At 38.4% G+C, this 26,359-nt stretch overlaps 1 protein-coding gene and 1 long non-coding RNA gene across 6 annotated transcripts in view; one reads left to right on the forward strand and one right to left on the reverse strand.

Moving 5' to 3' along the window:
* Positions 1–5,559: 5,559 nt before the first annotated feature.
* The window catches only part of FAM149A (family with sequence similarity 149 member A), a 55,207-nt gene continuing 34,407 nt past the window's right edge, over positions 5,560–26,359 (reverse strand). For 3 of the 5 annotated variants that reach the window (XM_039362431.1, XM_039362433.1, XM_039362434.1), the window contains exons 7-14: positions 25,687–25,877; positions 23,194–23,348; positions 22,059–22,156; positions 20,994–21,218; positions 20,205–20,325; positions 17,953–18,081; positions 16,606–16,684; positions 5,560–11,692 (exon numbers count right to left, since the gene is read on the reverse strand). In XM_039362431.1, the coding sequence (XP_039218365.1) occupies positions 11,622–11,692; positions 16,606–16,684; positions 17,953–18,081; positions 20,205–20,325; positions 20,994–21,218; positions 22,059–22,156; positions 23,194–23,348; positions 25,687–25,877 (1,069 nt within the window). In that variant the 3' untranslated portion in view covers positions 5,560–11,621. The remainder of the gene's footprint in view (positions 11,693–16,605; positions 16,685–17,952; positions 18,082–20,204; positions 20,326–20,993; positions 21,219–22,058; positions 22,157–23,193; positions 23,349–25,686; positions 25,878–26,359) is intronic. The other 2 variants (XR_005559021.1, XM_039362432.1) reach the window with 2 other exon arrangements.
* LOC120316643 lies at positions 19,583–25,886 on the forward strand. The gene is made up of 3 exons (XR_005559022.1): positions 19,583–19,975; positions 21,011–21,120; positions 25,752–25,886. It is a non-coding gene; the product is annotated as an uncharacterized LOC120316643 (long non-coding RNA).

Consider the following 26,359-nt stretch of genomic DNA (forward strand, 5'->3'; position numbering starts at 1 on the left):
GCTCCAAAATAATCCCTTACGCAGCGATGGATCAGGCACCGTGGATATTTGGGGTGCCCTTTGGTCCTGGCTACCGGATGGATCCTGGCTACGATCTTTGATTTCTATTATAGTAACCATTTTGATATTATTTGTATTGCTATGTTGTTGCATTCAATGTATTCCCTCCCTCCTGCAAATGTGCAAAAATGTTACGCCCTCCACTAGGAAGGACGCCTTAATCAGTGAATCAAGATCCCTTCTGGAACTGGAAGTGAGTAACATTGAAAAAACAGAAAAGCAGGAGATGTGGGACTAATTGCACAAATGTCCATGGGCATCTATCCATGGGCATCTCCCACAAGGGCCTGAGATAACTGTTTCAGACACAGGATACATTCATCAGCCTTTTGGACAGACTCTGATAAGAACACCTGCAGTAGCCTTGTATCTGGAGAGTGTCTGTTATTTGATACATTGTAACCACCCCTATATACGTCTTTTGATTATGCTGTGTGATGTAAAAACCTTAGTAACAATAAAAGAGGGTGCTGGAGTCAGCTCTGGGCTCTCATCCCGAGATACCTGTCTGCGTGTCTCATTCTCCATGGGAGACCACCACAGGCCTGACCTTACCCCAAATCCTACAGGGGGTCAAACATACACAGAGCTAGTCGAGGAGCCAAGTCCCGACTACAACACCCCTAGCACAAATCAGGGAACACCTGAGTTTTGGGAAAGTACAGAAACCCACACGAGCCCGAGCACAGAATGGGGTTCAGGGAATGGACAGCCTCCTGACAGGTCTTGGACTGACCTAGGAGGTTCTACAGAGACGCCCAGCAGTGGCTATCACTTCAAGGGGCCTGAGGGTCTACAGCTAGGTAGGACAACCAGGTCACAAAGCAACAGAAGCCCTGGCCTGACGAGCCCGGTGGGCAAGCAAGCAGGCCAGGCATCGGGGCACAGTCCTTGGAAGACACCAGGGCACAATAGAGAGAACAGGCTCACGCCTCCCTCCAGTCAGGGGACTTATGCCAGTAACCCAGAGCTAAGAAGGTCACAGAGAGCAAAGAAATCTCCTAAGTACCTAGAAGATTACATAACATTGCTGGCAAGGCAAAAGCCAGTAAACAGTGGGAGCACTGGGGAGCAAATTGTCGTATAAAATAAATGTTGTATGTTGGTAGTAGTTTTAGCCCGGGGGAAAGGGGTGTTATGTCCCGAGCCTTGCAAACGGCTCGGGCGTTTGCAGGCAGTCCCGGGCAGGTGCAAAGCTGCCCGGGACCAGACAGGCTGTCGCCAGCGCCGTGCGCATGCGCGGGTGCTGGCGCGGGAAAAGTAACCCATTTACCCGGGAGTTGCCTATATAAGAGGCTGCGAGGCGTTTGGGCGAGGCTGAAGCCATCTTCCTGTAAGCTGAACGCTGAATAAAAGAAACTGAGAACTCCAGCTGCTTCTCGTGTCTGTTTCCCGCCACGGACTCAACAGTTAGGGTTGGGGTTTTCCCAGGTAACATTTTCAATATTTAGCAAACAGCATATTATCTGGGTACATGTATGTAACTAAGAATAATAGATTTAGTTAATTATCATAAACAGTATTAATCACTCAGTAGCCTTCCTTTCTCACTGACTTGTTTTTCTAGCCATTGATAAAAGTTATCCCATGTTCTAAAGCAGTGGTGGCGAACCTATGGCATGTGTGCCAGAGGCGGCACGCATAGCCATCACTGGCCTAAGGCCAGCCAGCCTGGAGCCACCATTGGGGAGCCCACCCGGCAGAGACCCCCTGAATCTCCCCCAACCCTGCCCAGCTCCCACAGGTGTTCCCTATAACCAACACACCGGCCATGCCCACCCAATCTGCCATGACTACTGTAGCCACATCCATCCAGTGGCCACTCCCATCCAGTCTGCCAAGCCCACTCTAGCTGCACCCGAGTGGGCCACATCCACCCGGCGATACGTAAGTGGGTTTTGGGCTGCAGTTTGGGCACTCGGTCTCTAAAAGGTTTGCCATCACTATTCTAAAGTATACTGAGTCTTCTTTCTCTTTAATCTCTAAATTCAATCTATCCATTTCTGCGTACTCTAAAATTTTCTTAGTACTTCTTCAGTTGGTAAGTTTTCATTTTTCCAATATTGGGCAAATACAGTTCTTGCTACTGTTAATAAATGCAGTATTAGATATCTGCAATTTTTCTCATACTTGGTTCCTATTATTCCTAACAAAAACAGTTCTGGTTTAAAGTCTATTTGTTTTTTAGTCATCTTCTCCAACCATAAATGTATTTTAGCCCAATACCTTTTTGCTTTAGGGCATGTCCACCAGATGTGGTAATAAGTACTTGGCCTTTGTTTGCATTTCTAACAATTGTTTGAAGTATTTTTAAACATTTTCGCTAGTCTCACTGAGATGTCATGTGCCATCTGTAAAACATTTTGTATAGGTTTTCTTTATATGGTACTGCTTTAGTTAATTTAATATTTCTTTACCATAATTTTTACCATAATTTTTATTGTGTTATTCAATATATATCTCTTTTAAGTCCCACAAAATGCCCATACAATATTTCTGACAAACCATCTATGGTGCACATTAGCACTATTTGAGAACAATTTCCCTTGGAAAAAATACGAGTGATTCAATCCAGATCATGACCAACCCCTCATCTAATGCTAGAAAATGTATAAGTAGCACAAGTTACACTTCGAAATAGTTCTGGCATTTCATCATCTCCCATAGTTTTTTTGTTAGCAATATTTATCTTTTTTCCTAACTTGATCAAATAACTATAGAGAATATTCATGAGATTATATCTTATGGTCTGATTTTTTTTTTTTTTTTTAGTTTTAAGGTGTAATTTTATAAGGAGTTCATGAACTGAGCAGTTTTTTGTTGATTGAATTTTTGCTTGCGTAGTCAATTTTATTTCAGTGATGTTCATATGTGACTTCATTTAATTATTCCAGATCCTATCTTACTTCAAATTATGTTAGCATTCAGCGTCCTATAATTAATATTTTTGCTCATATCAACTAGTTTTGCAAGTACACAAACTATTTAGTGTATACTCTCTTTCGTCTGGAGTTAGTTTGTCATGATTTCTAAATAAGATCATTACGCCAACCTCAAGCACTGATTTTGTTGACTGGCTACTATGTTTCTTCAATGATTTCTGTGATGAAGCCATAGCATCCTAATTAATATTGGCATTTTTTTAATTAGATGAATAAAAAATACACTATAAAAGGTGTCCTATCTTTTTCTGATACTTTTTCTCTGAAACTGCTGTGCTACCTACCATTGTTGTAGAAAAATATTTATCAGTGTTATTGGAAAACTGACCCAGAACTATTATAATTAATTGAACCAATCATGTGGATAGAAGGACTTGAAGAAATGGGTCATGTGAAAACAGATAACAAAAGAGAGTAGCTCCCAGCGCTGACTTTATTTTGTGATTGCTGGTTAACACTTTGTAAGCCAAAGTGTGCCTTTACTTTCCCAGCCTGAATAAACCAAGTTTTCCTTGGTCCCAGACTGACTGTGTTTCTGTTGGGCTCAGGTCTGGGGCTGGGACCTTTGACAGAAAGTCAGCGCTCCTCTTTTCCTGTCCCCCCCCATTTTCACTGGTGGTTCCTGATTGTGCAGGTACAGGGGAGATGGCTGAGGGCACTGAGCCAGTGGTGGCTGCAGGAGAAGTGGTAGAGTTGCGGCAGATGTGGCAACACCAGAGCCTGTGGAGGACAGCGCTCAGCCAACGGTATGCCACAAGCTGTGTGAGACCACACTAGATGTGCCGGCATTTGATGCGCGGTTGGCCTCAGGGATGGTGCAGGAGACAGGTTCCTCAGGGGATTGGTGGCACAGTTTGGCTGTGACTGCTCCTGCAGCCTGCCAACTGCCCATGCCGGGCGTTCGCGGACCCCAGTTGACTGAATGGCAGGAGAGGCAGTTGACCAATGATGAGGAAATGGAGTGGAGTTACTCTACAGCTCCGGGAAGTTACACAATGGACGTATTGTGAGAAAGATTCGGAGAGGCCAGATTCCAGGATGCCCCTGCATGGCTGCATTGGGAGGTTGGAGCTAAGGCTGTGGGCTGGCAGTGAACAGGGTCTCAGCCAGCTCAGACATCACAAACCCGATTCCGTTTGGCTAGCCTAAAGTTCAGATTGTATGCCGGTCTTAGTCATGCACGCGATATTCTGCAGGTGAGAGCTTTGGAACAGAGCTTATCCCTGGCTGCCTCGGCTGGACGACCGCAGACATCGTGGGAAGGAAGTATGATATTGGGGCCTGGTGGGGGCCCTGCCAGGGGCCAGGTTCCAGTGGCCCGTCCGTCAGCCCGGCAGGGTCCAGGTCCTATTGGTCAGGACCCTCAGCAGGCCAGTTGCACTTCACAGGGTTCCGTGTAGCCCATGGGGTTTGGGCCCCAAGGCATGTCCTGGGGTCCTCCGCCCTTGCAAGCTACATTTGATGGGGATCCAGACCGCCTAGCACTGTTTCTCAGCCAGGCCATCAGCCACCTGGACCAATATGCCCAATTCTACCCTTCACAGTGGGCTGTGGTGGTGGCAGCGACTGCGGCACTGCAGAGTGAAGCCACAGAATGAGTGGCACAGTGAACACGCAAGGGAGTTGGCAGATGCAGGGTTACAACATTGGGAATAACAACCAATTTTTCCACAACATTATTTCACAGTTTTCAGTACCTGCTTATATTTTATCCTTTCATTCAGACTGTCTTGGTCTGAATGCCAGGTAAATGGTTAATTTTGTTTTGCTTTCCTTACCACAACCCTGTTATAATGATTTTTTTACATTATTTTAATTTCTTATTTTTATTAATAAATCTTATATAACACTTTGAGGTGGGATTGTATGGAAGCAGTGTAAAATCAAATCAATTAAAAACACTTCATACATCTTCATACATTCCTTGAAGATGTTTCATTTCTCATCCAAGACGCTTCTTCAGTTCTGACACTTTTTGGATGAGAAGCAAAATGTCTTCAAGGAAAAACAAAGAAAGTCCAGTTGCCTTTGGAAAAAACACCATGACTTGGATGACTGAGAATCTCCATAGACTTTCTGAGATCTTGAAAAGTATACATTATGCAAGAGCTTTTGAAAAACTGAAAACATGCAAACTTTTTGTAATTTGCTATAGGTCAGAAAAAGGCATTGCAGAGGGAATTTTTTCCTCTCCCTATGGCCATCTTTGCTAACTATACTTAATTTTACTACACTTTTGATGCTGTAGACAAGAAACGATGAAGAATGTAACTTAACAAACATTTATCTGAGTTTCTACAATATTTCAAATATTAGTAAATGAATATATATTTCTAAACAGAAATTGGGTGAATCCAGTATCTGTTTAGAAACTATGCAAAGGAATATATTGTTCAGGAAGCATTCTCTATGTAATTTGGAATGATTTTAGCATTCTTGTTTAGCCTTTATTTGCTAATGCAATATAAGTATTCCTTAAGACCTAGGAACAAGTTAAGCAAGGCTTTTAAGATCTATTTTTTAAAAAGCAATTGAAAACATCATTTAACTGTTTCTGTTTGCTAGTTCTTAAGTGTCTGCATAATACATTTGTTTGAAATTTATTAAAAAATATTTGGCAGTCTAGTTTAACAGCATATTATTGATAATATTAAAATTTGTTCTTGGACATACATCCCTCAAATATTGCTTCTTGTTAAATAAGTGACCTATTCTTTATCATTAGTTAAACTCTTTACGGTGACTTCACATTATAAATATAATTCAAAACAAGAAAACAACAGGCAGAATCGGGTGCACAATTCCTGTTTTGCTGTGTTAAGTTACAGAAAGCTTACAAATTTATTGCAGAGTACTATGTATGTGGGAGGAACACACTCTCTATTAATGGCTAGCAATATATAAAATGTTATTTTAATAATCCAAGCACATTTGCCAGTTCAAAGGTATAAACAGACTGGAAACAAAAACAAACCAAATGGACTACGTTTTGAATGTAAACAAGTATTGGGTAACAGTAGCCTCACTTCTGTAAATTTTCATCACTGTGTGAGCACACTGCTGTACAATTTATACTTAATGCTTCATTTTTCCATGGCATGGGAGAATTAAAATAAAAATAAATAAGAATTACGGTACTCTATGGAAGTGGTGCGAGTCACAAAAATGTGCATAATAGAAAATAGGAGATTCTGACTCTCATCAAATGATTAACTGGATTTCTGTACCTGAAATATGTTACCCTTACGTTCCAGGGGACAGTTCACTCATGAGGCTTTCTTTCTCATTTCCTATTTTTCTACCTCGCTTCATCAGCATGCCTCAAACTATCAAGTTTGTTCTGGAAGATCTGTAAAAATCAGGGGAAAATGTTAGGTACTATCAGGAAGTTTGATTTCCAGTTAGACCTTCCAGAAATGGCATTTGTCTTGGTCCCCATAGTTGTTCTCCTTGGTTCCAGCCAACCTTATTTATTTCAACTTGGCTGCAGTACAGATGAAATCAAAGCACTTATATTTTGAAATTTATGTACTGGAATTATGCAATGCTTGGAAATGGGATATTTTCTATTGAAATTCTTGCCTCCACCCTTGAATTCAGAGCAACTTACCGTGAAATATTTCTGTCCTTGTAGTCAGTATGTTCGGGTTGAGCTTCCCTGTTTATATAAGCTGCCCCATCTTCTAGATTCAAATGAACCATTTGAATCATTATCACATCCATTTTCCACATAAACTTACATTTCAGCCTTTATGAGAGGTTGTAGGTCTATAGGAAATTTGAAAAAAATGTTAATTGATACTAATTAATTTTGAAACAGAGGGAGTGCTGATTGGCACATAAAGTTTCCTGCCAACTCTGTTTTGAGGTTGTCGAGAAAAAGTTACACAACAAACTTCCAAATGCTTTCCAGCAGTTGAGAGCAGAAAATGATGCCATATGGAAAGACAGAGTTAATTTTTTACAAGTTATATTCTACAAGATCATAGTAAAATCATTTCCTCATGGTGCTATAATATGAACAGCAGCACAAAAGAGCTTGTATATAAACAAGGGTTAAGTTGATTGGTAGTTTTTATGAACATCTACATTTATGAACAAGGATTTTGCTATTGCAAACACAGTGGCAGCTAAAAGGTTTTATCACTCAATTTAAAAAGTGTTTATTTCTCAGTAAACAAATATAGTTTCTTTTCCTATTCTCTATTGTATTATTTTTTATCTTTTGGTTTCCCACTTTATATCACAATTTTAGGATTAAGTTTTTACAGCTACATCTACAGGTTAGAAAGAGACTTCTGGGATTGTTTATCGAAGGAAAGGTTAATCCTCCCAGTGTACTTTAATCCCAATGAAATTTCTGTCCAATTTAAATAACAGCAACATGCTATTAATTGGTCCTCTGTGTTTGTTAGATGTAACCAAAGGCCTGTTTTTTAATCTTCCATTGTGCTAGTCTCCATTAATGGAAATTTGCATCAGATTGCTTTCTTAAACATAGTCCAAGAACATCCTCTCTCAAATATCTCCTGAATTTACCCAATTCCATTTTTAAGCTGAAATATCCCCCCCCCAATATTTCAGTTGCCTGAAGACCTCAGGGTACAGAGATACAAGGCGAGTGCACAGCTGACTGAGGGCAAATGTCTAGTGCTCATTTCTCTATACAGAGATGAAAACACAGTAATTTCTTCCTAGCGTTATTCCCATGCTATGGTCCGCTTGTCAGCACAGCCATCTCCATTTGGCTTGATCCAGGGTGGGTTCAGGGGTGACACCCACACATTCCATGTCCTCCTTGATGCGATCCATCCACTGTTACTTGGATCTGCCACACAGTCACCGGCCATCAGGGTCCAGACACATGGCTATCCTCATCACTGAGTCTTCTTTACTGTATATGAAGTGTCCATACCATCTAAGTCTTACTTCTTGCAGTTTTGCTATAATTGGCACAACTCCCAGTCAACATGGGATATTGTCGTTCATGGCGTGGTTGAATCATGTTAGTCCAAGACACCATTGGAGCATTTGTATTTCCATCACACGTAGAGTCTGCTCTTTTCAGCACTCAGATCCATAGAGTGACTGGTCACACTACCATTCTGTAAATCTTTGACTTGAAGCATAGAGGCATCCAATGATCACACAGGACCCCAGTCACCTGGCATCACTTCCTCCAAGGGGCATAGATAGCAGCGCGGGCATCTATAAAGCTATCACAGTTGCTGTATATGAGGGAGCTGAGGTACTTGAATTGCTTTACTTTCTTCAGTTCTTCTTCACCAGTGCTGATGACACCATCGGTTTGGGGGCCACATTGCATATATTCCATTTTCTTGATTTCAGTCGAAGTTCAAATTCACCAAACTGTTCACAATAACTCACTGTGTCATATTATTCTACTGTCAGTGTGGACAGCTTGATTTTCCTTTCTGGGCAAATCAGGAGATCAGAACATGAAAGAAAAATGAATGATTCTCAAGGATCTTTCTACACAGTAATTTAACCTGCAAATTAGTTCACTCACTTGGTCACGGGGAGAACGGGAGAAATCCTGTTTTGCCTTTTTTTTCTCAAAACAAAGATAACTTATAGTCAAAGTTTTTGCAATCAGGCTGTTTCCTGAAATCAAGATAAAGCTATTTAAATTTCTTTTTTTCCTTCTCTGGTTAATAAAATAGCTTTCACAGCCACATCCTGCTATTTGCACATCCATAGAGCCCGTTACACTCTTGAACACCTCAACCAGCTTCAAACTGCTCTCACTGAAATATTTTCATTTGAAGAGGGCTGCAGTTCATCCTCCTGAGCTTCCAAGTCAAAGAGTTACTGTTAAAAGAATATATCAGAAGCATTATAGGGGTGCGGGGTATAAAAAAGGTTGGGAGCCACTGACTTAGTTTATAACTGCAGAGAGAATGAGAAATACAAAGATGCACATGCACAATTTGTCATTTTGGCATAGAAATTCAGCATATACTCTCAAAGTGTAATATATATGTGTGTATACACACACACACACATACACACACACTTAATGATGACATTTTTATTATGAAATTCTCTAGATGCTATCTAATGGTCATAATTTTAAATAAAAATTTTCAAAGAAACACATTGCTTGAGCATGAATCTGGTCTGATTTAAAATCTTGTTGGTGCTGCAATAAAACTGCCTACATGATTCTTGATGATGCAGTGAGTTCATCATAATTTTCATGTGCTCATTTTATCACTGTATCTTATTTTAGTCTCTTGCCACTTCTATATGTACATTTGCTCTTAAAAGTATCTTGGTAAAGGTTTTATACATTTTTATATGCATTAAAGCTAACACAGATTTTTTTTATAATATATACAATTTTGGAACTGCTTTTTTATTAATAAATGTATGCATTCATCATGTTATAGTACTTAACATTTTTTTAAAAATCAACATATAAATTACACATATATATTTGGAAAGCGTAAATTGGGCAAGCTTTCATAAAAATACAAATGTAAGCAATTTTTAAACTTTAACATTTTATATACATTTTCACAGATCCATTGGATCTTGAAGCATATGTTTAATTGGGCTGCTGACTGAGTAGGGAAAATATTTGATTTTACATTTTACATTAAATTTGTTAGAAAATAAAAATCTGAAAATTCAGCAATAGGCTCAGTTTGTGATAATCTACCTATTATTCTGCATAAATAAATGCATCTGCATTATTTTCTAGCTCTTATTAATAATTGGCAATAAGTGAAATTGCTCTGTGAATCATTCTTTAACAGTCACAGGCTGAATAAACAGCAAAAAAGGAATTAGGGATTACATTTTAAAAATGGTAAAGGGAAACTACTAGAATAGTATGTTGTTTGAAGACATTTTATAACTGGGAAACAGGCCAAAACAGTTATAGCAAGGGGACTATTCAGCATGGAAGTTTAAATTCTAATTTCTACATGGAAGTTTAAATTCTAATTTCTACATATTTAAGGATTTCTGTTTCCAAGTGGTACAACAAAATCTTTCTTAACTAAAACACTGTTCAGGAAAGAATCTTGATACCTTCTGCACTGTCTTAATACTTAACTTACTAATAGAGTTAACATACAAATTATGTTGCAACATGCTGGTGCAATGATTAGTTTGGTGGTTTAGTAAACATGCAAGTGCTCCACCTAGGTAATCTGGAAAGAATCCACGACAAATTGAGCACTCCCGATTTGTAATGATTATTAGGGTTTTACACATAACACCTTATGAAACTCTTCAAATCAAATCTTGGAATTGCACTACAGTTGCTAAGGGCAGCTACAGAATTCAGAGCTTTAACAATTGGCTGGTTGGTGCTATGTGGGTATAAAAGGGCTAAAGCACCTTTTCCTTTCAAATCCAAAGATCCCAAATCAATCATCATAACCTTAATTATTATCATTGAAAAATCACAAAAATTTACATGATTACAAATTGTCAATCTGCTTGTCTAAGGATATACACAATGGGATTATATTAAGATAGAGTTTGGTTTTTATTCTTGTTGATGTATGCTTTCAGCATGTGTAACCTTTAAGTGCATTTTTATTTTTTATTTTTATCAGATTTGTTTGCCGCCCATCTTGTTTCAAAGCAACTCTGGGCGGCTTATAGCATTAAAAGCATTAAATATTTCTAAAACAATAAAAATGAAATTTCAATCAAAGATAAAATTATAGTTAAAAGATGTGAAGGGGGGAACAGGATACACAGAGGGGAGGCGGGATTGCCTCTTAAATCATCAACCACCTCCACTGGGATGCTCCCCCACTGGGATCCAACATCTTGAATTGCATCTGGAAGCAAACCAGCAGCCAGTGTAGTTCAGGGAGCAGTGGTGATACGTGGGCCATCCTAGGGGCCCTAAGAACTGCCTGAGCTGCTGCATTCTATACCAGTTGAAGTTTCTGAATGTCCTTCAAGCATAGCCCCATGCAGAGGGCATTGAATAGTCCAAACTTTGAAATGCATTTCAAAATGTAGTTGTATTTTTTCTAATCAGTTAGTCTAAAAAGCTATTTAACTGGCCCCACAAGCATGTTTCAGGGGATTTTGGAATAAGGAAGCGATGCAACTCCAACGTCCTTTTTATATAGGAAGCAAGCTAAATTTTAGATAAGAATTATTTGCATAGGGGCAATACTTTGTGGTGAGGGTCATGTTTCGTTTTATTCTTTGTTTTTAAACAAGTATGTTTTTTTATATCAGAAGACTTTTATGAAACACATTGCAGTGGAATACAGAAATGTTCAACCCTTTCAGGGAAGAAAAGGTAATTTAAAATGCAGAAGAAAGCAAAAGCCACGACCAGTTCCTATGTTCAAAGATCCTCAGTCACAAAATGAAGCCTTTGGCTTAGCTGTAATTGTGAATTGGTCCACATAAGAAAATAAGAACATGAAGGCCATTTTCTTACTCAGTTTAGTAGAAATTTATACTTTTAGAAATCAAATGGCACTCCACATTCAGGCAATATGCACAGATACTGAATACCCAGAGATAACATTTCACTATTCCTAAGGATTGCTGAATTATTCAGGATTTTGACTGTGTGCCAATAATTTTTTCTCCTCTTCTTGCTCCTATATGTCATTAAGCAACTTGAAATCTTCTCCTAGAGAGAGATGGATTTTTCTGGAATGACTTGGCATGGAACTGTGAACCTGTAAGAAAAAAAAAAAATCAGGCAATAGAGACTTAAGTAGATACAGTCCACTGCAACCAGAAAATATAACCCTGATTTTTTTTTCAGAAGCTTACTTTCTAGTGTTAATTCTGTGCTACAGAGAAGGCCAATTTCAACCAGGAAAGACAACCAGGTTCTGTAACTATGTGCCATTAATTCTGTCACCGAGAGGTGTAATACAGTGGTATTTGTTTACTGATCACTCATTCAAAGACTCTTCAACTACACTAAACAAGAGGTATTTATGACTGCTCCTCATGCACACAGCTGCCCCAGCAATCCCTCAGTCAGGGATTAGCCAACCACATTGCATTTAACAACAGTTGCAGCATTTTGCAGTCACCTAATCACAATTAGCAACGTTTCCTGCCAACTTCCCCTAAGCAAAGTCAATGGGAAAGCCCACAAAAAAAGCTTCCAGTCACTTCCCTCACCTTCCTGCACACTGGATTCTGCCTTCTTTTTCTTGTCCTCCCTGTGCTGACATGCACCGGCACCCTCTTCCCTCACCTGCTGCGCCACAGAAACTCCCTAACTCAAATTCAACCTGAGATGGGGCTCCCCATCGCCTAACCTAACCCCCACACTCCTTACTTGTGAATCCTACCACTTCCCGCTTAAAGACCTGTGCATTTGCAGGTACAATGACAATAGGGAATGCCTGTCATTCCTAAACCATGCAATCGCGTGACCACAATCCCTGCTGCTGCTGTAATCCAATACCAGGTTTCCACTGGTTTTGCCATACTTTTCCTGTTTTATTCCCGGGGAGAGGAAGGAGTATTTTGCCTGCTAGCTGGGCTTCTTATACAGCAGTGTTTCCCAAACTTGACAATTTTAAGGCATGAGGACTTCAACGCTGGCTGTGGAATTCTGGGAGTTGAAGTCCACATGCCTTAAAATTGTCAAGTTTGGGAAACACTATTATACAGTATGTGTTGCTGGCTCTATTGCAGTGCCAGCTGAGGACAATTTCTCATTACTGATTCCTTCTGCAGCCCTTCTCTATCCCCTATGTAGATGGAGAGATGGCAAGTATGGAAATGTCAATGGGAAAGGACACAGGTATTTGCTTTACAGGTTCAAACAAATCAGAGTGCCCTTTGATCTGCTTCAAAGTGCACCATTCAAAGTCTCTCTGGTTGGACCTCAGTGTTAAATAAATAAGTATAGAAATAGCTAAACCAAATAAACTGAAAAGAAATGTTATGCACATGATCATATGTAAATATTTACTTCAATATTACAAAACAATGACATCATTATGGCTTATCTTTCAACACATCATCAGATGAGCCTGTGGGAGTTTTGCAGTTCACCTTCTTTTATTTGGAAAATGGTTTTCAATTCATATGCATCTCACTTATTGGGGAGAATATATTTGAACGAAAAGGTATTCTGACATGGTGCCAGTTATGTTGCATAGATGGTCAGCTAAGTTTAGAAAATTTTAAAATAACAATAAATAGTCTGGATGCAGAAAGAGGAGGAAAACAATATTGTTTATTGTTGCTGTTCTTTACATATAATCCCTAGAAGAATGATATTTCTATCCAAGAGCTGTAGTATACAGAAAAAAACACTGTCTGGCCTCAGCACCCTACTTCAAGAAAATCAACAGTTTTTCCAGAATGCATATAGCACACCAGTTCCTCTGGGTAGATGAAGTGGCTCTGCAAGTATCTCAACTGATTAGATAGGTTAAATTGCAGCTGGAACCATGTTAGCAACCAAGCCAGTTCTGCATCACTGGTCCAATGTGTTCCTGGCACATAGTGCCAGATAATAAATAGATTATTTAATTGCTGCATTTTGCACCAATTGTACCTTTCAAATGATCATTACAGAGTGCATTGCTGAAGGCCAATTGGATATTAAATCAGGATAGGAGATATAGCAATAACACTTAAAATTATATACCGCTCTATAGTGCTTTTACAGCACTCTTTGAGCGGTTTACAAATGTCAGCATATTGCCCCTATCAATCTGGGTCCTCATTTTACCATCTTCGGAAGGACGGAAAGCCGAGTCAAGTTTCAGACAGTCAGGATTGAACTGGCTAGGGCAGAGTTAGCCTGCAATACTGCATTCTTTAGTAAATGTGTTTTCTTCTATAATCCGAATGGATATTCAGCTGATAAACTGATTAGCAGCTGATCATTACACTGTATTCCTCAAAAATGTATCCTTCAACAACAGAGAAATCCATTACTGTCAGCTTCTCAAAGTAGGAGTTGGCAGGAGTTTTGGAATGTACTTCAGTGAGGTTTCAGTATTGCAACAGAAACTTGAAAACTTCCTTCTCTGGTTTTTCATATCACAATCAAAGCAAATTGTTTTGAATTTATTTCTCTTGTTTCCCAGGCCTCAGATATCTATTTTGTAACTGTTCAGCATTCCTTTTCTTCTTCTCTGAGTCAAACCCCCATTCCATCAAAATATTTCCTTGATTTAGAACTCTCAAGTGCAATATTTCTGGTTAAATTAATCAAGGAAGTAGTATCCTGTAATTTCCAACACATCTGAAAGAACCTGACCATTTCACTCAAGCTTTTGGCCAGCATAAAAAAAAGGCACAACAAAGGATGTTTTTCCTCCGCCAACTCAGAAAACTCAGACTGCCCAAAGAACTGCAGATACAGTTCTACAAAGAAATTAATGAGTCTATCATTTGCACCTCTATAACTATCTGGTTTAGCATTGCAACCAAATAAGACAGACACAGACTTCAATGGATAGTTAGAACTCCAGAAAAAACAATTGCTACTAGACTGCCTTTCATTGAGGAGCTGTATACTGCACGAGCCAGAAAGACGACTGAAAATATCTACAGACCGCTCATCTCCTGGACATAAACTTCTTGCCTCAAGACGACATTATAGCTCATTGGACACAAGAACAACTAGACCCAGGGACAGTTTTTTCCCCTGTTCCATTACTCTCCTAAACAACTAATTCCCACAACACTGTCAAATTACCTAGTAGGGCTATATTACTATTATCCTTCTCATCTTTCCTATTATATTATAAGTTTGTTGCTTGTTATCTTACGATTTATATTGTTCTATTTAGTATCCTAGTATGATTTATGTTGATTGCTTATTTAATATTCTAAAACTATCAGTCAGTGTTGTTTCTTAAGATTTATGATGAATGTATTTTATGATGATTATGATCATTTATCACTTGTTGCTTGTATGTACACTGAGAGCGCACCGGAGACAAATCCCTTGTGTGTTCAATCACACTTGTCCAATAAAGAATTCTATTCTGTATGAAACCAGGATTGCTTTGGCCAGCTTAGAAGATTATGTGGATTACAGAAACATTATTTTACTGGACTGCTTAGGAGGGCTGGGCCTTTTGGCCCTATTCTATCTACTGTATTTACTGTCGCAGGACTGTGATGGCAGATGTTGAAGTTCTGTGTTCTCTTCCTGCTGTTCAATATCTACCTGAAATCACTGGTAGATATTATATGGAACACTGACTCAGATGCTTTAAGTATGTAAATGGCAGGTATTCAGTTACTCTTAAATGTTTAATTCCAAGGAAACAGCCAATTCTTAGCCAATTGTTAAGTTCAATAATGCTGGACAAAGTAAACAAGCTGAAATTAAGTCCAGAGGCTATCAAGGATTGTTCATCCTGGATCCTCAGGTTGCTGGATTAAGTTCAGCTTGTTGTGGGTAGGATTGTATTTCCTCTCAACAAGTTCTCTCTCCAGACAGACATTTCCAACACCAATAGTGGCTGCATAATTACATCTAGTGTGCCAACTGCAAATGAGCCATATGGAGTCGACCCCCCACAGCAGTTGTCTGTATCTTTAGTTACATCCAAACTAATCAAGGAGAGAAGCAACCTAGAACTAAGGAGAAACTTCCTGACAGTTAGAACAATTAACCAGTGGAATAACCTGCCTCCAGAAGCGGTGAATGCTCCAACATTGGAAGTTTTTAAAGAAGAGACTGGACAGCCATTTGTCTGAAATGGTATAGGGTTTCCTGCCTGAGCAGGGGGTTGGACTAGATGATCTTCAAGGTCCCTTCCAACATCATCATCATCATCATCATCATCATCATCATTATTATTATTATTATTATTATTATTATTATGTGTTCAATGCAGGACTACTGTTGAAATGCATCCAAAACTTCAGATGCTGCCAGTCAGATTGTTAAGCAGTGCATAATACTAGAAGACCATGTTGAAAGATTTGCATGGTTGAGCATCATTTTTTCCAATTTAATAGTCTTGGCTTTGGTCTTCGGCCTTAATGAATTTTGAACTTGGCTTTCTAAGGGACCACCTATCTCAATATGAACTTACCCTAAGGTCAGTAGGAGAGGCTCTCTCAAACTCGCCTTGCTTTCTAAGATCTCTTTGCTGGGCACATAGGAAAAGGCTCCTTCCGGTGTTGGCTCTAACGTAGCTGTTTTTCCTCAGGAATTGTTCTCCCTCTTTCAACTTTTAGAAAAGGAGTCCACATCTTCCTTTTCAGACCTATCTTTGCAATCTGAACTCTTTAATTTTTACAATCTTAATCAAATCTTAAATACTTCTTTAGTTGTACTTTACTTTTTTAAAGAAAGTTCCCTCTGGGTAAAAGGGTTGTATACTGATGAAATGAAGGTCAAGATCAAGCTTGTAAAGAAAATGCAGAAATTGATTTGATGCTGCAATTTTTTAACATTTAAGTCATGCCAATTTATCATTAGCATTTAACTTAAAGGTGGAATAAAAAAAATTGCTTAATTTACTTCTTTCTCCAATAAATGCCAGCATGTTAAATGTAATAATTTTGAAATCACACATAATCCTATAATCCAAAAAGATGTAGTCTTATACTCACTTTTGAAAAATATACTTAATGAAACAGGTCTTACCTGTTACTACTCCTTGGCCTGTCCACAAGTGATTAGCAAGATCCATAGAAATTGGTGACTTTTTCTGAGGTGTATCTGACTGAAAAATATGTGCTTTAAATTAATAGAATGCTTTGCTTCTTTTGATAATTGTGATTAAGATATTAGATCAGAAGCAAGGAGATTCAAGGTCTAGTTCTCCCTTAGTCACAGAACCCATCATTCACTCATAGCCCTAATTAGGATCTGGCTCTGTGATAAGACAACTGATAAACACATCCCTTGTTTCATCATGCTTTGATAGCTTCATTGTAAGAACAAGATTTGGAAAGCTATGGTCAGTCCTGGTAACCTCCTGGATGGATTACTATAATATATACTACTTAGGGCTATCCTTGAAGCTGGTGCAGAATGTAGTGGCACGGGCAGTTATGTGTGCCCCAGAACAGTACAAATTATACCATTGCTTTGCAAGCTTGACTGCAACTGAATACAACCCAGGGATTATGGTTTATCATGGTTATTGATAAACAATCTAGTTTATTAATATACCTTGCAAACTGTGTATAAACTGCAATCACTGGTTAATATACAATAACAAATTAAGATTAGGAAAAAATTAAATGAGTAACTGGCAAGTTCCAGACATATATGTGAGAACAATAGAAGGAGATGAAATATGCATTTGTTATCTCACACATGCAACTTTGGTTTTTTTGGGGGGGGGCGGCAATCGTTCCTTCAAGTCAGTTTTGACTCCTGGTAATTGCTTGGACAAGTCCCTGCAGTTTTCTTGGTAGGGTTTTAGAAGTGATTTGCCATTGTCTGCTTCATGGGACTACAAGAGAATGACTGGTCCAAAGTCAAGAAGCTGGTCATGAAGTTCTAGCCTAAAATGAGGCTAGAATTCAGTCTCCCAGTTCCTAGCCCAGTGGTGGTGAACCTATGGCATGCATGCCAGAGGGGGCACTAAGAACCCTCTCTGTGGGCACACGCACCGCTGCCCTAGCCCCCCCTCCCCCTACGGCCCCACCAGCAGCCCTCCGGAGGAGAGTTGCCCCCAGGTGTGGCCCACACAGAGCAGCGCAGCCAAGGACATGGCAGCCGGGCAGTGGGGACAAGACTCTGCCCTCCCGCCCCGTCATGCACAGATGATGCTACGGGGCGCCATGGCACTGCTGGGACGCCTGGGCAATATGTGGCGGGCTGTGGAGGCAGTGGGTGGCTCTGTGGATGGGTGGGGCGGGGGATAGAGCAGGGGTAGTTTTGGGGCTCTTGGTCTCTAAAAGGTTCACCATCATTATCCTAGCCTGATGCCTTAACTGCCAAATTGACTCTCATCCCATGTTTACAAACTATCAAACCTACCCGGAATGTATGAGTTGTGTTGGGCCTTGAAAACTGATCTATTAAGACAGTTCGCTCTCTATGGGGTCGTCGTTCCAGACCATGAGGTACTGCACTGGATATTCTGCTATGAACATGTTTTCCTCTATGCTGAAAATGGAAAGACAAAAGAAGCAACCAATTACTGGGTAGAAAAATGTAAAATATTATTAGCAGTTGAAGTAAATACAATTATTGTATCCAGGGGCTGTGACAATATGTAACATCTGTACATCTGTTTCCTTGCAAGCTTAAGGAATAGATATCTCTGTACATATCTATTCCTTGACTACAACTGGGAACAGAATTTGAATTGCTAAGCAAAATGATTCTTAAGTGAGTCTTGCCTGATTTTTTTCCTTTTTGCCACAGTTGTTAAGTGAATCATGCAGTTGTTGAGCAAACCAGCTTCTCCCATTGACTTTGCTTGTTGGAAGCCAGCTGGAAAGGTTGCAAATAATAATCACATAACCCAGGACACTGCCATTCACATTGCCAAGCACCTGAATTTAATAATGGGGATGCTGGTGTGATCATGGGGATGCTGCTACAATTGTGAGTGTGAGGATCAGTTGTTACTTTTTTAAGTGCAGTTGTAACTTTGGTCGCTAAATGAATGATTATTAGTTGAGGACTACTATAGACGGATAGAGTCTATATATAGTATCCCTTCCTGCAACACTGTTGTGCACCAGGGCTCAAATAGTTCTGAAAGCTAATGCACTGTCATAGTTATAGTCACCTATAACTGCTGACTGATGAGCAAAATTCCCAAGAGAGGATTTGAACTCCATAGAATAAGGTCTGGCTATGTATATTCTAATGAGGATGAAGCTGGTCATATCCTGCTTCCTGGTGGTCAATGTAACTGTTTTTCAATTGACTTTTTATTGCCTCCTCACAAATAACTAATTTTTCAACCAGCTTCTGAGCACCTAGACAAGAAATTCTAAAATTACCCACTTAAGACTTTTTCAAAGGAACTTCAGATGAAATGTATTTTAGCACGAACAGAGAAAACTTTAATTGCATAGGGTTCTGCTCAAGACTAGAAATAATAACTGTGATTAAAGAATGCTATAGGCTGTGTAAATAGCTGTGTAAGTGGAGCACATGTACTAAATTCCTGATATTTTTTTTTCAAAATATGGAATTGCCATGCATGGGAAGGACTTCCTATTGTTTTAATGAAAACATTAACATAGTCTTTTGCCAATGGAATAGTATTACAAATACAGTTAAAATGGAGCTATTTGGAGTTGAATAATCTACCCAGTTTTACCACCTGTTGCTAACACAAAAATCTGCAGTGTGCCAAGATCTACTTTCAAGTGCAGCTCCAAGTCTCTACTAGAAAACCAGATTGGAAAGAGAACTCTGATCCCAAAGGATGCATTTTGTCTGAATTAGTAGTTCATGATATTAAGATAGCTGGCCTTTTAATCTGTAGACTACAATTAACTTTTTGGATTTCATAACTGCAAACATCATGTTTTTAATGCAAGGTGTACAGGCTCATTACGTGAATTTTCAAAGCAAGAAAATGAGTGTCAGTGTAAAAGAAATAATAAAACTAAAACTAAGCAAGATGGAAAAACAATTTTTTGTTTATTTCACATTTTTTAACTTCTTAAAAAATTTTTTGTTGTTGTTCAGAAACAAAGATAGGCTCACCAGGTGACTTTTCAAACTTGTCATTCCAAAGACTTCTAAGACTTTAAAATGTTTAAATAAGCAGTTTCCAAAGTGATTAGAAGTACACTTAGCATACTCAGTGTCCTTTTAAAAGGTCTGCTGCAATTGCGAGTTTAATGATTGATCGTTTTGTCTCTTGGCACTCAAAGTCACTGGAGATTGCTATCCAATCTCTTAGTCTTTGCAGCATTCATCATCTCCATATATAGATCTATTTTATATATCTGAATAATTTATATAATAGACATTTTAACTTCACAACAATCCTATTAGGCACAGAGGAAAAGTGTATTGTGTAAGACGACTCAAGGTAAGTTTCATAGCTGAAATAAATTATGAATATGTGGGTGGATGTATACATTTTGGGATTATGCAAAGATATGATTAAAAGTTTTATTGGCAACTTCACCCAATACCTGATCACACTGTATTTTAATCAAGTTCAGTTTTTTTATTTGATGTGCACACCCTAGATTCTTTAGATAGATATGAAAACAAGTATTCAATAATTCACAGCACAAATAATTTAGTTGTCTTACAAAGCTTAAGCGTAGTCCGGGTACTGAAAGATATTGATCAATCGTGTCTGAATTTATGGGTGGCAACTTGTTCCGGATAGCAGGTGTAAATGGAGATGGCAAACGATCTAAGGTAGTGCATCTGTAGGAAAGCAGCATGGACACAGGAATTAACTCTTATTTCAGTTCCTTAAACTGCTACAAGATTGCTTCTTAACCCAGTATGGTGAATAAATAACAGTTCTGTTGCATATATAGAAATATTAAGTCAATCTTCCCTAATACGATGACTTTCAAAAACTGAACTTCTGGATATTATAGTCCTAGCAAATCTGGCGTGGCCAAACTGGGAAGGCAGATTGTTTTTGAAGCACAAGACATCCACTTAATATTACACAATCTTCATAATGCATATCTTCCCACTTAAAAATCTGGATCTTATTACTTTAGTTCCTCATACCTGCTTAGTTCCTCATATAGGATTCTTTCATTACTCTTATTATTGTGCTACTTTGTGCTACAAGTACAAAAAAAGATCTGCATGAGACAAATTTACTGCAGTACTAAAAACGAGTAAATTTTGCAGGCTCAGTTACATTCTTTAAATTAATTTGTTTCTAAGATTACAATGAGCCTTATTTTCATAGCTTGAAGGATAAAATAACATCTTTAGACTATATAGTTCTCTTCTAAATGCAGTGTTTGTGTTACAGAATCACAACATTATTTCTCAGTGCTGTCCAAATGCTATTATGTGAACTCAACATGATATTGAAGCTACAGTAGCAAAGAACAGAAATAAGGACTTACAATTTTGTTCCTCGCAGGACCTCATCACTGTAAACATTGGGAGTCTTTAAACGAAGTTGATCTTGTGCTATTGATGGTAACCTACGATGGCCCACTGTTTTCTTACAGGATCCAGGCAACACTCGAGGTAATGACAAGACATTGCTGTCAGTCATTCGCCCCACTCGATTCTTTGCTGAATTAATACTGAAACCCACACCTTGTGGCTTGTCTTCTTGTTCACGCCTGAAAAACAGTTTCAATCAAACATCACTCCACATATATAAGATTAAAGTCTTCAGCAACCTGAAGTTGAATAATAAGTGGATCAGCATCTCCCAATAAAGAAATGATAAATTTCAAATCTGATTAATGATTCTGGCATCAGAGATAAGAAACTCACAAGTGCCTTTCTCTGAGAGTAAAACATAATAAATTGAGCAAAGAACAATGTATTATCCTTTCATGATAACCAAGATAAAAAGTGTGAAGCAACTGTCTAGAGACACAATTGGCCATGCATATTTTTAATCCCAAATTACTTTCTCCCATCTTCCCAAAATGTAATTAATCATACAATAAATAGACTATAGTATTAACAGGATTTTGAAGTTTAATTTAGCTGTTGCCTTTATCTATAAACTATGAACTATGTTTTTGTATAGTAGATAGATGTCAGGCTAAGCAGGTTGGGTAAACTTCTAGAAATTTATAAATTGTGTGTCTGCATTGCAAAAGGGAAGGAGTTATTATCTTTGAAGTATATCAGTATTCAACTAGAGGGGTCAATTGTGTGTGTGTGTGTGTGTGTCTGTATATGTCTTGTTTTTCATTTTATGCATTCTTTTTGTGTAGTTTTGTTTTTATATATTTTCTTTTTTTGGAGTTTTTATTTTAATGTTTTGAATAAAAATAAAATTGATGTTCTATTTCTATCAGGTATGTTATTCCTTTTATCATTTTATAAATCTAATCTATAATCCTAATACACTTTAACCATCTAACTAAAATAAATAAGCCCAGAAATAAATAGATAAATGCAGCCTATACAAAAGTGTACTTTTATAAGATCACTTTAAAACATACTTTTCAATGAAGCTTGAATATCTCTGTTGTAGTGGTTTAGCTTGAATTGTCATGACACCATTTAAATTGTCATGTGAACTGCTAGAGAAACGGTGGGCCTAAAGAAAGCAACAGAAAGAAACACAGATATGTCATTCAATCAGGATGAAGGTCATTCAATATCAGAATATAATTATTCCCTAAAATAGTCTTATTATCATAAAGAAGGAAGAAGAGGAAACAAATCTCCCTGGGACCAAGCATGGGAATATTATTGTCCAGTTTATTTTTAGTCTTATTTTTCCCCAAAATATTAGGAGCAGCCATCAGCCACCAGATAATTGCTATATACAGCTCAACCTACTGATTTTTTTAAAATTCTAAAGAAAGCATGAAGGACTCTGTTCTTGATTGGGTTCACTGTGTATAACAATGGGAAATATAAAAGTTCTGTAGCAGCATCTTTTTTGTAAAAGCCCCATGCACTGCACATTGACTTAGGTGAATAAAATGATTCATATAACAGTTAAGAAATAGTCAACGCTTTGAGAACAATTTTGTTTAGTACAGTATGATCTTTATGATCTCTCTAGCGTATGGCAAACATGTTTTTATTTATTGTAAATACAATAATGTGAATCTTAACCCCTTATCCACTTGGGCTTTGAGTTCTTACAGTTTTTAAACTTATTTTAGTATTTATTAGTTTCTGAGACACTATTCACAGAATAAATGTAATAATTAAATTATTTAAAATATTATTACATATGTTCTGTTGCAAACTTATAAAATGGTATCATGGAGCAGTAATGAAATTAAATTCAAAATATGAAATAAATAAATTAATATTTAATTTATTTTTATTAGTATTAATGTCTCTTGCATGGCTTATTCATACATGCATATATTTGAGCTTTAGACATGATGATAAATTACCCTGGTCTTTTGTTATAATATTGCAACTTACCATGTTGCTCAAAGGCCAAAAGAAAAAAAGAATGATGAGGAAAATTGTCCCAGGCTTAAGCACCCAAGAACCATGGAGACAGAGGGAACCAAGTAAAATAGAATATTCAACAAAATACATGAAGAAAAAAAGATTGTTCATTCTTACCATGAAGATTTTTGATATGTTGATGAAAAGATATTATTTTACCTGGGATTGTCCAAAATGCAGACCAAAAGACATGGATCGAACCTCTGACCCTCTGGATGGAGGAACACTTGATGTATCTACCGTAGCATGGGAGGCTGGAATATGTGACAACTTATTTCCAGTAATTTTTGATTTCTCCATATACTTGTCATTTTCTAGATCATTATTACATAAAAATAGTAAATATACATACATGAATCAGGCAATATCAGAACCCTCTTAATTTGCTTCAACTTTGGAAGCAATGTATTATTAATAATTATTTATAATTGTCACTTTCTCTACTCAGCTGCCAGGATGATACAATTCTGCTTCCCAAGGTTGATAGATAGGTGGTTTTTCTAGGGCAAGGGTAGGCAACCTCGGCTCTTTTATGACTTGGACTTCAACTCCTGGCTCTATGCTGGCTCAGGAATTCTGGGAGTTGAAGTCCATGAGTCATAAAAGAGGTTGCCTACCCCTGTTCTAGGGGAACGGACAGAAAATTGAAGCTATTCTGTCAACAGCACATCAATGTTCTATGACTTCATGGGCCAAGGTTGGGAAGGTTGTTTTGTTTGTTCAGATAGAGAGGGTGTTATATGCATGAAGGGGTTCAGATTTAAAGGAAATCCTAATCTCCTAATGGTTTAGAGGAATATAATTTATTTATTTGATTATTTATTTCATTTTAAACAATTATATAGTCACTGATTTAAAAACCAACTCTAGTTGGCTCCTGATCAAATATAAAAACCATAATAAAACTACAAAACTAAACACATTAAAACATTAAAACCAACTAAAATCTGGCACTAAGTCATATATCAGTGATGGCGAACCTTTTAGAGACTGAGTGCCCAAACTGCAACCTAAAACCCACTTATGCATCGTCGAGTGCTGGGTGGGTGTGGCCCATTGGGTGGGCATGGCCCATTGGGCGGTTGGCTGTGGTGGTAACGGCAGACTGGGTAGGACTAAAAAGTTCAATCAATCAATTCCAACTTTGCAAGATCTTTTTTTTCCCTGTGAGAAGTTGAAACTGACTGAACCTTTTTTTTTTTTTGCGGCGGAGGCCTAAAGCGAAAAGGTTTTATAAAACCCAGGTGAAGGCCTAGGACTGGGGCAACGGCATGCATGCCCACAGAGAGGGCTCTGAGTGCCGCTTCTGGCACCCGTGCCATAGGTTCGCCACCACTGTCATATATCCTCACTTTGGGGAAAAGTCAGGTCTTCAAAGCTTGATGGAAGGCTAGGAGAATAGAGGCCTGCTCAACTTCAGGGGGGAGAGAGTGTTCCATAGGGACACAGAAAGGGAATACTGTTGACTACTTTGGAACAATTTCCACCTAAACTGGTATTTTTTTCTCTGCACTAGTAGATCTCTAGTAGATCCCTAGTAGATCTCTAGGGCAGAGATTAAAGGCAATTGACCCAATAGCTTCTGGGGTGTCAATCCTTGCTTTGTGAGCCTAAAGGATTTCTTTCATGGAGTTAAAGGATACGGTATCATTGAACAGAGCCATATGATAGGCTGAAGACTCTCAAAGTGACAAAGCAACTGTTCTTTGCCACTGCCTATGCATTGGCACACCCAGAAGAGCCTGTGTGAGGTCTGTAATCAAGGACCTATTAAAATGGAAGGGGAAACTTCATTGCCTTCTGTGGCATGTCTGGTAGATACCCACAAACATAATTGTTCATGTTTGCCCCAACTTTGGGTTCTTGGTTATAACAGATCTTAGTTGCCCAGCAACACTAGTAACTGCTATGGATAATTTTCATTCATCCACCCTAAGGACGTGGACAAAATTCTTGGCAAGATAAGACCAATCCAGTCATACTTCACTCTGGAATGGGACAATTTGGCATGGCCAACTTGTCACAGACATTTCAACATGGCCATCTCACCACAACCAACTCACTGCAACCAATTCGCCATGGTCATTTCTCTGCAGCCAACCCACCGCAGCGATCTTGACATGGCCATCTCACCAAGGCCAACTTGCCACAGCCAACTTGCTGTGGAACATCTCACCGTGGAACAATTCCAAGCCGGATAAATCAATGCAATAAATGATATCCACCACTGTTTCTTTGATATTATTTCCATTGACAAAAATGGAAATAATATCAAAAAAAACAGTGGCAGATAACATTGCGTTATTCTGCATGGAGTTGTCTCTAGCAAGTTGTCCCTCAGTGAGTTGGCCACAACAAGTTGTCCCACAGCGAGTTGGCCTCAATGAGTTGTCCCACAGCAAGTTGGCCACAACGAGTTGTTCCACAGCAAGTTGGCCGCAATGAGTTGTCCCACAGTGAGTTGGCTGCAATGAGTTGTCCCACCGCTGTGGCAAGATGGACACAGGAGGCACAACAAAATGGCTGTAGCAAGTTGGCCATGGCAAGATAGCCACAGTGAGTTGTCCTAAACCCACTTGACTCTCGTCCCTTTTGCTTGATTAAGTCAACCAGGTAGAATGGTTCAGCCTGTCTTTAAAATGTTCTACTTACTTGAAATAGATGATTCCCAGTATTTTCTTATTAATTCTTCCAATATTTTAATTACATTCTTCCAGATTTGATCAAACACTTCAGCAGTTACAGCTTCTTTGATGCAGGAGTTGGGAGAAACAGGAGGAATGCCATGTTTAATTTGTTTTTGGGCAAGTTGAGGATTCCTTTGCTCCAAATCTTCATCATCACTAATGAAAGAAGGAAATTAAAGTTTTAATACTAAGCACTATTAATTATTAATAACAACATGGTTAATGTAATCAAAGTACCTTTTGATCAAAGTACTGCCCCACAGTATTATTTCAGAACTTACCAAATTATAACTTATGATTTTATCACATTTAAACTCTACCAAGTCTCAGTGGTAAATGCATGGGCACATAAAAGCTGTATTTTATACACACAGGAAATATGATTATTACAATTTGTATTGTACAAATTGGCCTTCAGTATCCATCACTTGATCACTCACTAACAATATAGACAATATTGCAAAATATTCTTCCATTATTTGATTTTGAATTAAATAAATCACAAAGAATCCAATAGAAAATTTCTACTTCCTTTCAGAAAAACTGTTATATGTACTGAGGAAGTAGTGCAATGTTAATATCATAGTAGGGTTAGTATTTTACATATTTCATATATTCTCAGCAATTTTCAAGACAAA

This window comes from Crotalus tigris, unplaced genomic scaffold (genome assembly GCF_016545835.1).
Source record: "Crotalus tigris isolate CLP2741 ecotype Arizona unplaced genomic scaffold, ASM1654583v1 scf7180000019463.280638, whole genome shotgun sequence".
NCBI classification, from domain to species: domain Eukaryota; kingdom Metazoa; phylum Chordata; class Lepidosauria; order Squamata; family Viperidae; genus Crotalus; species Crotalus tigris.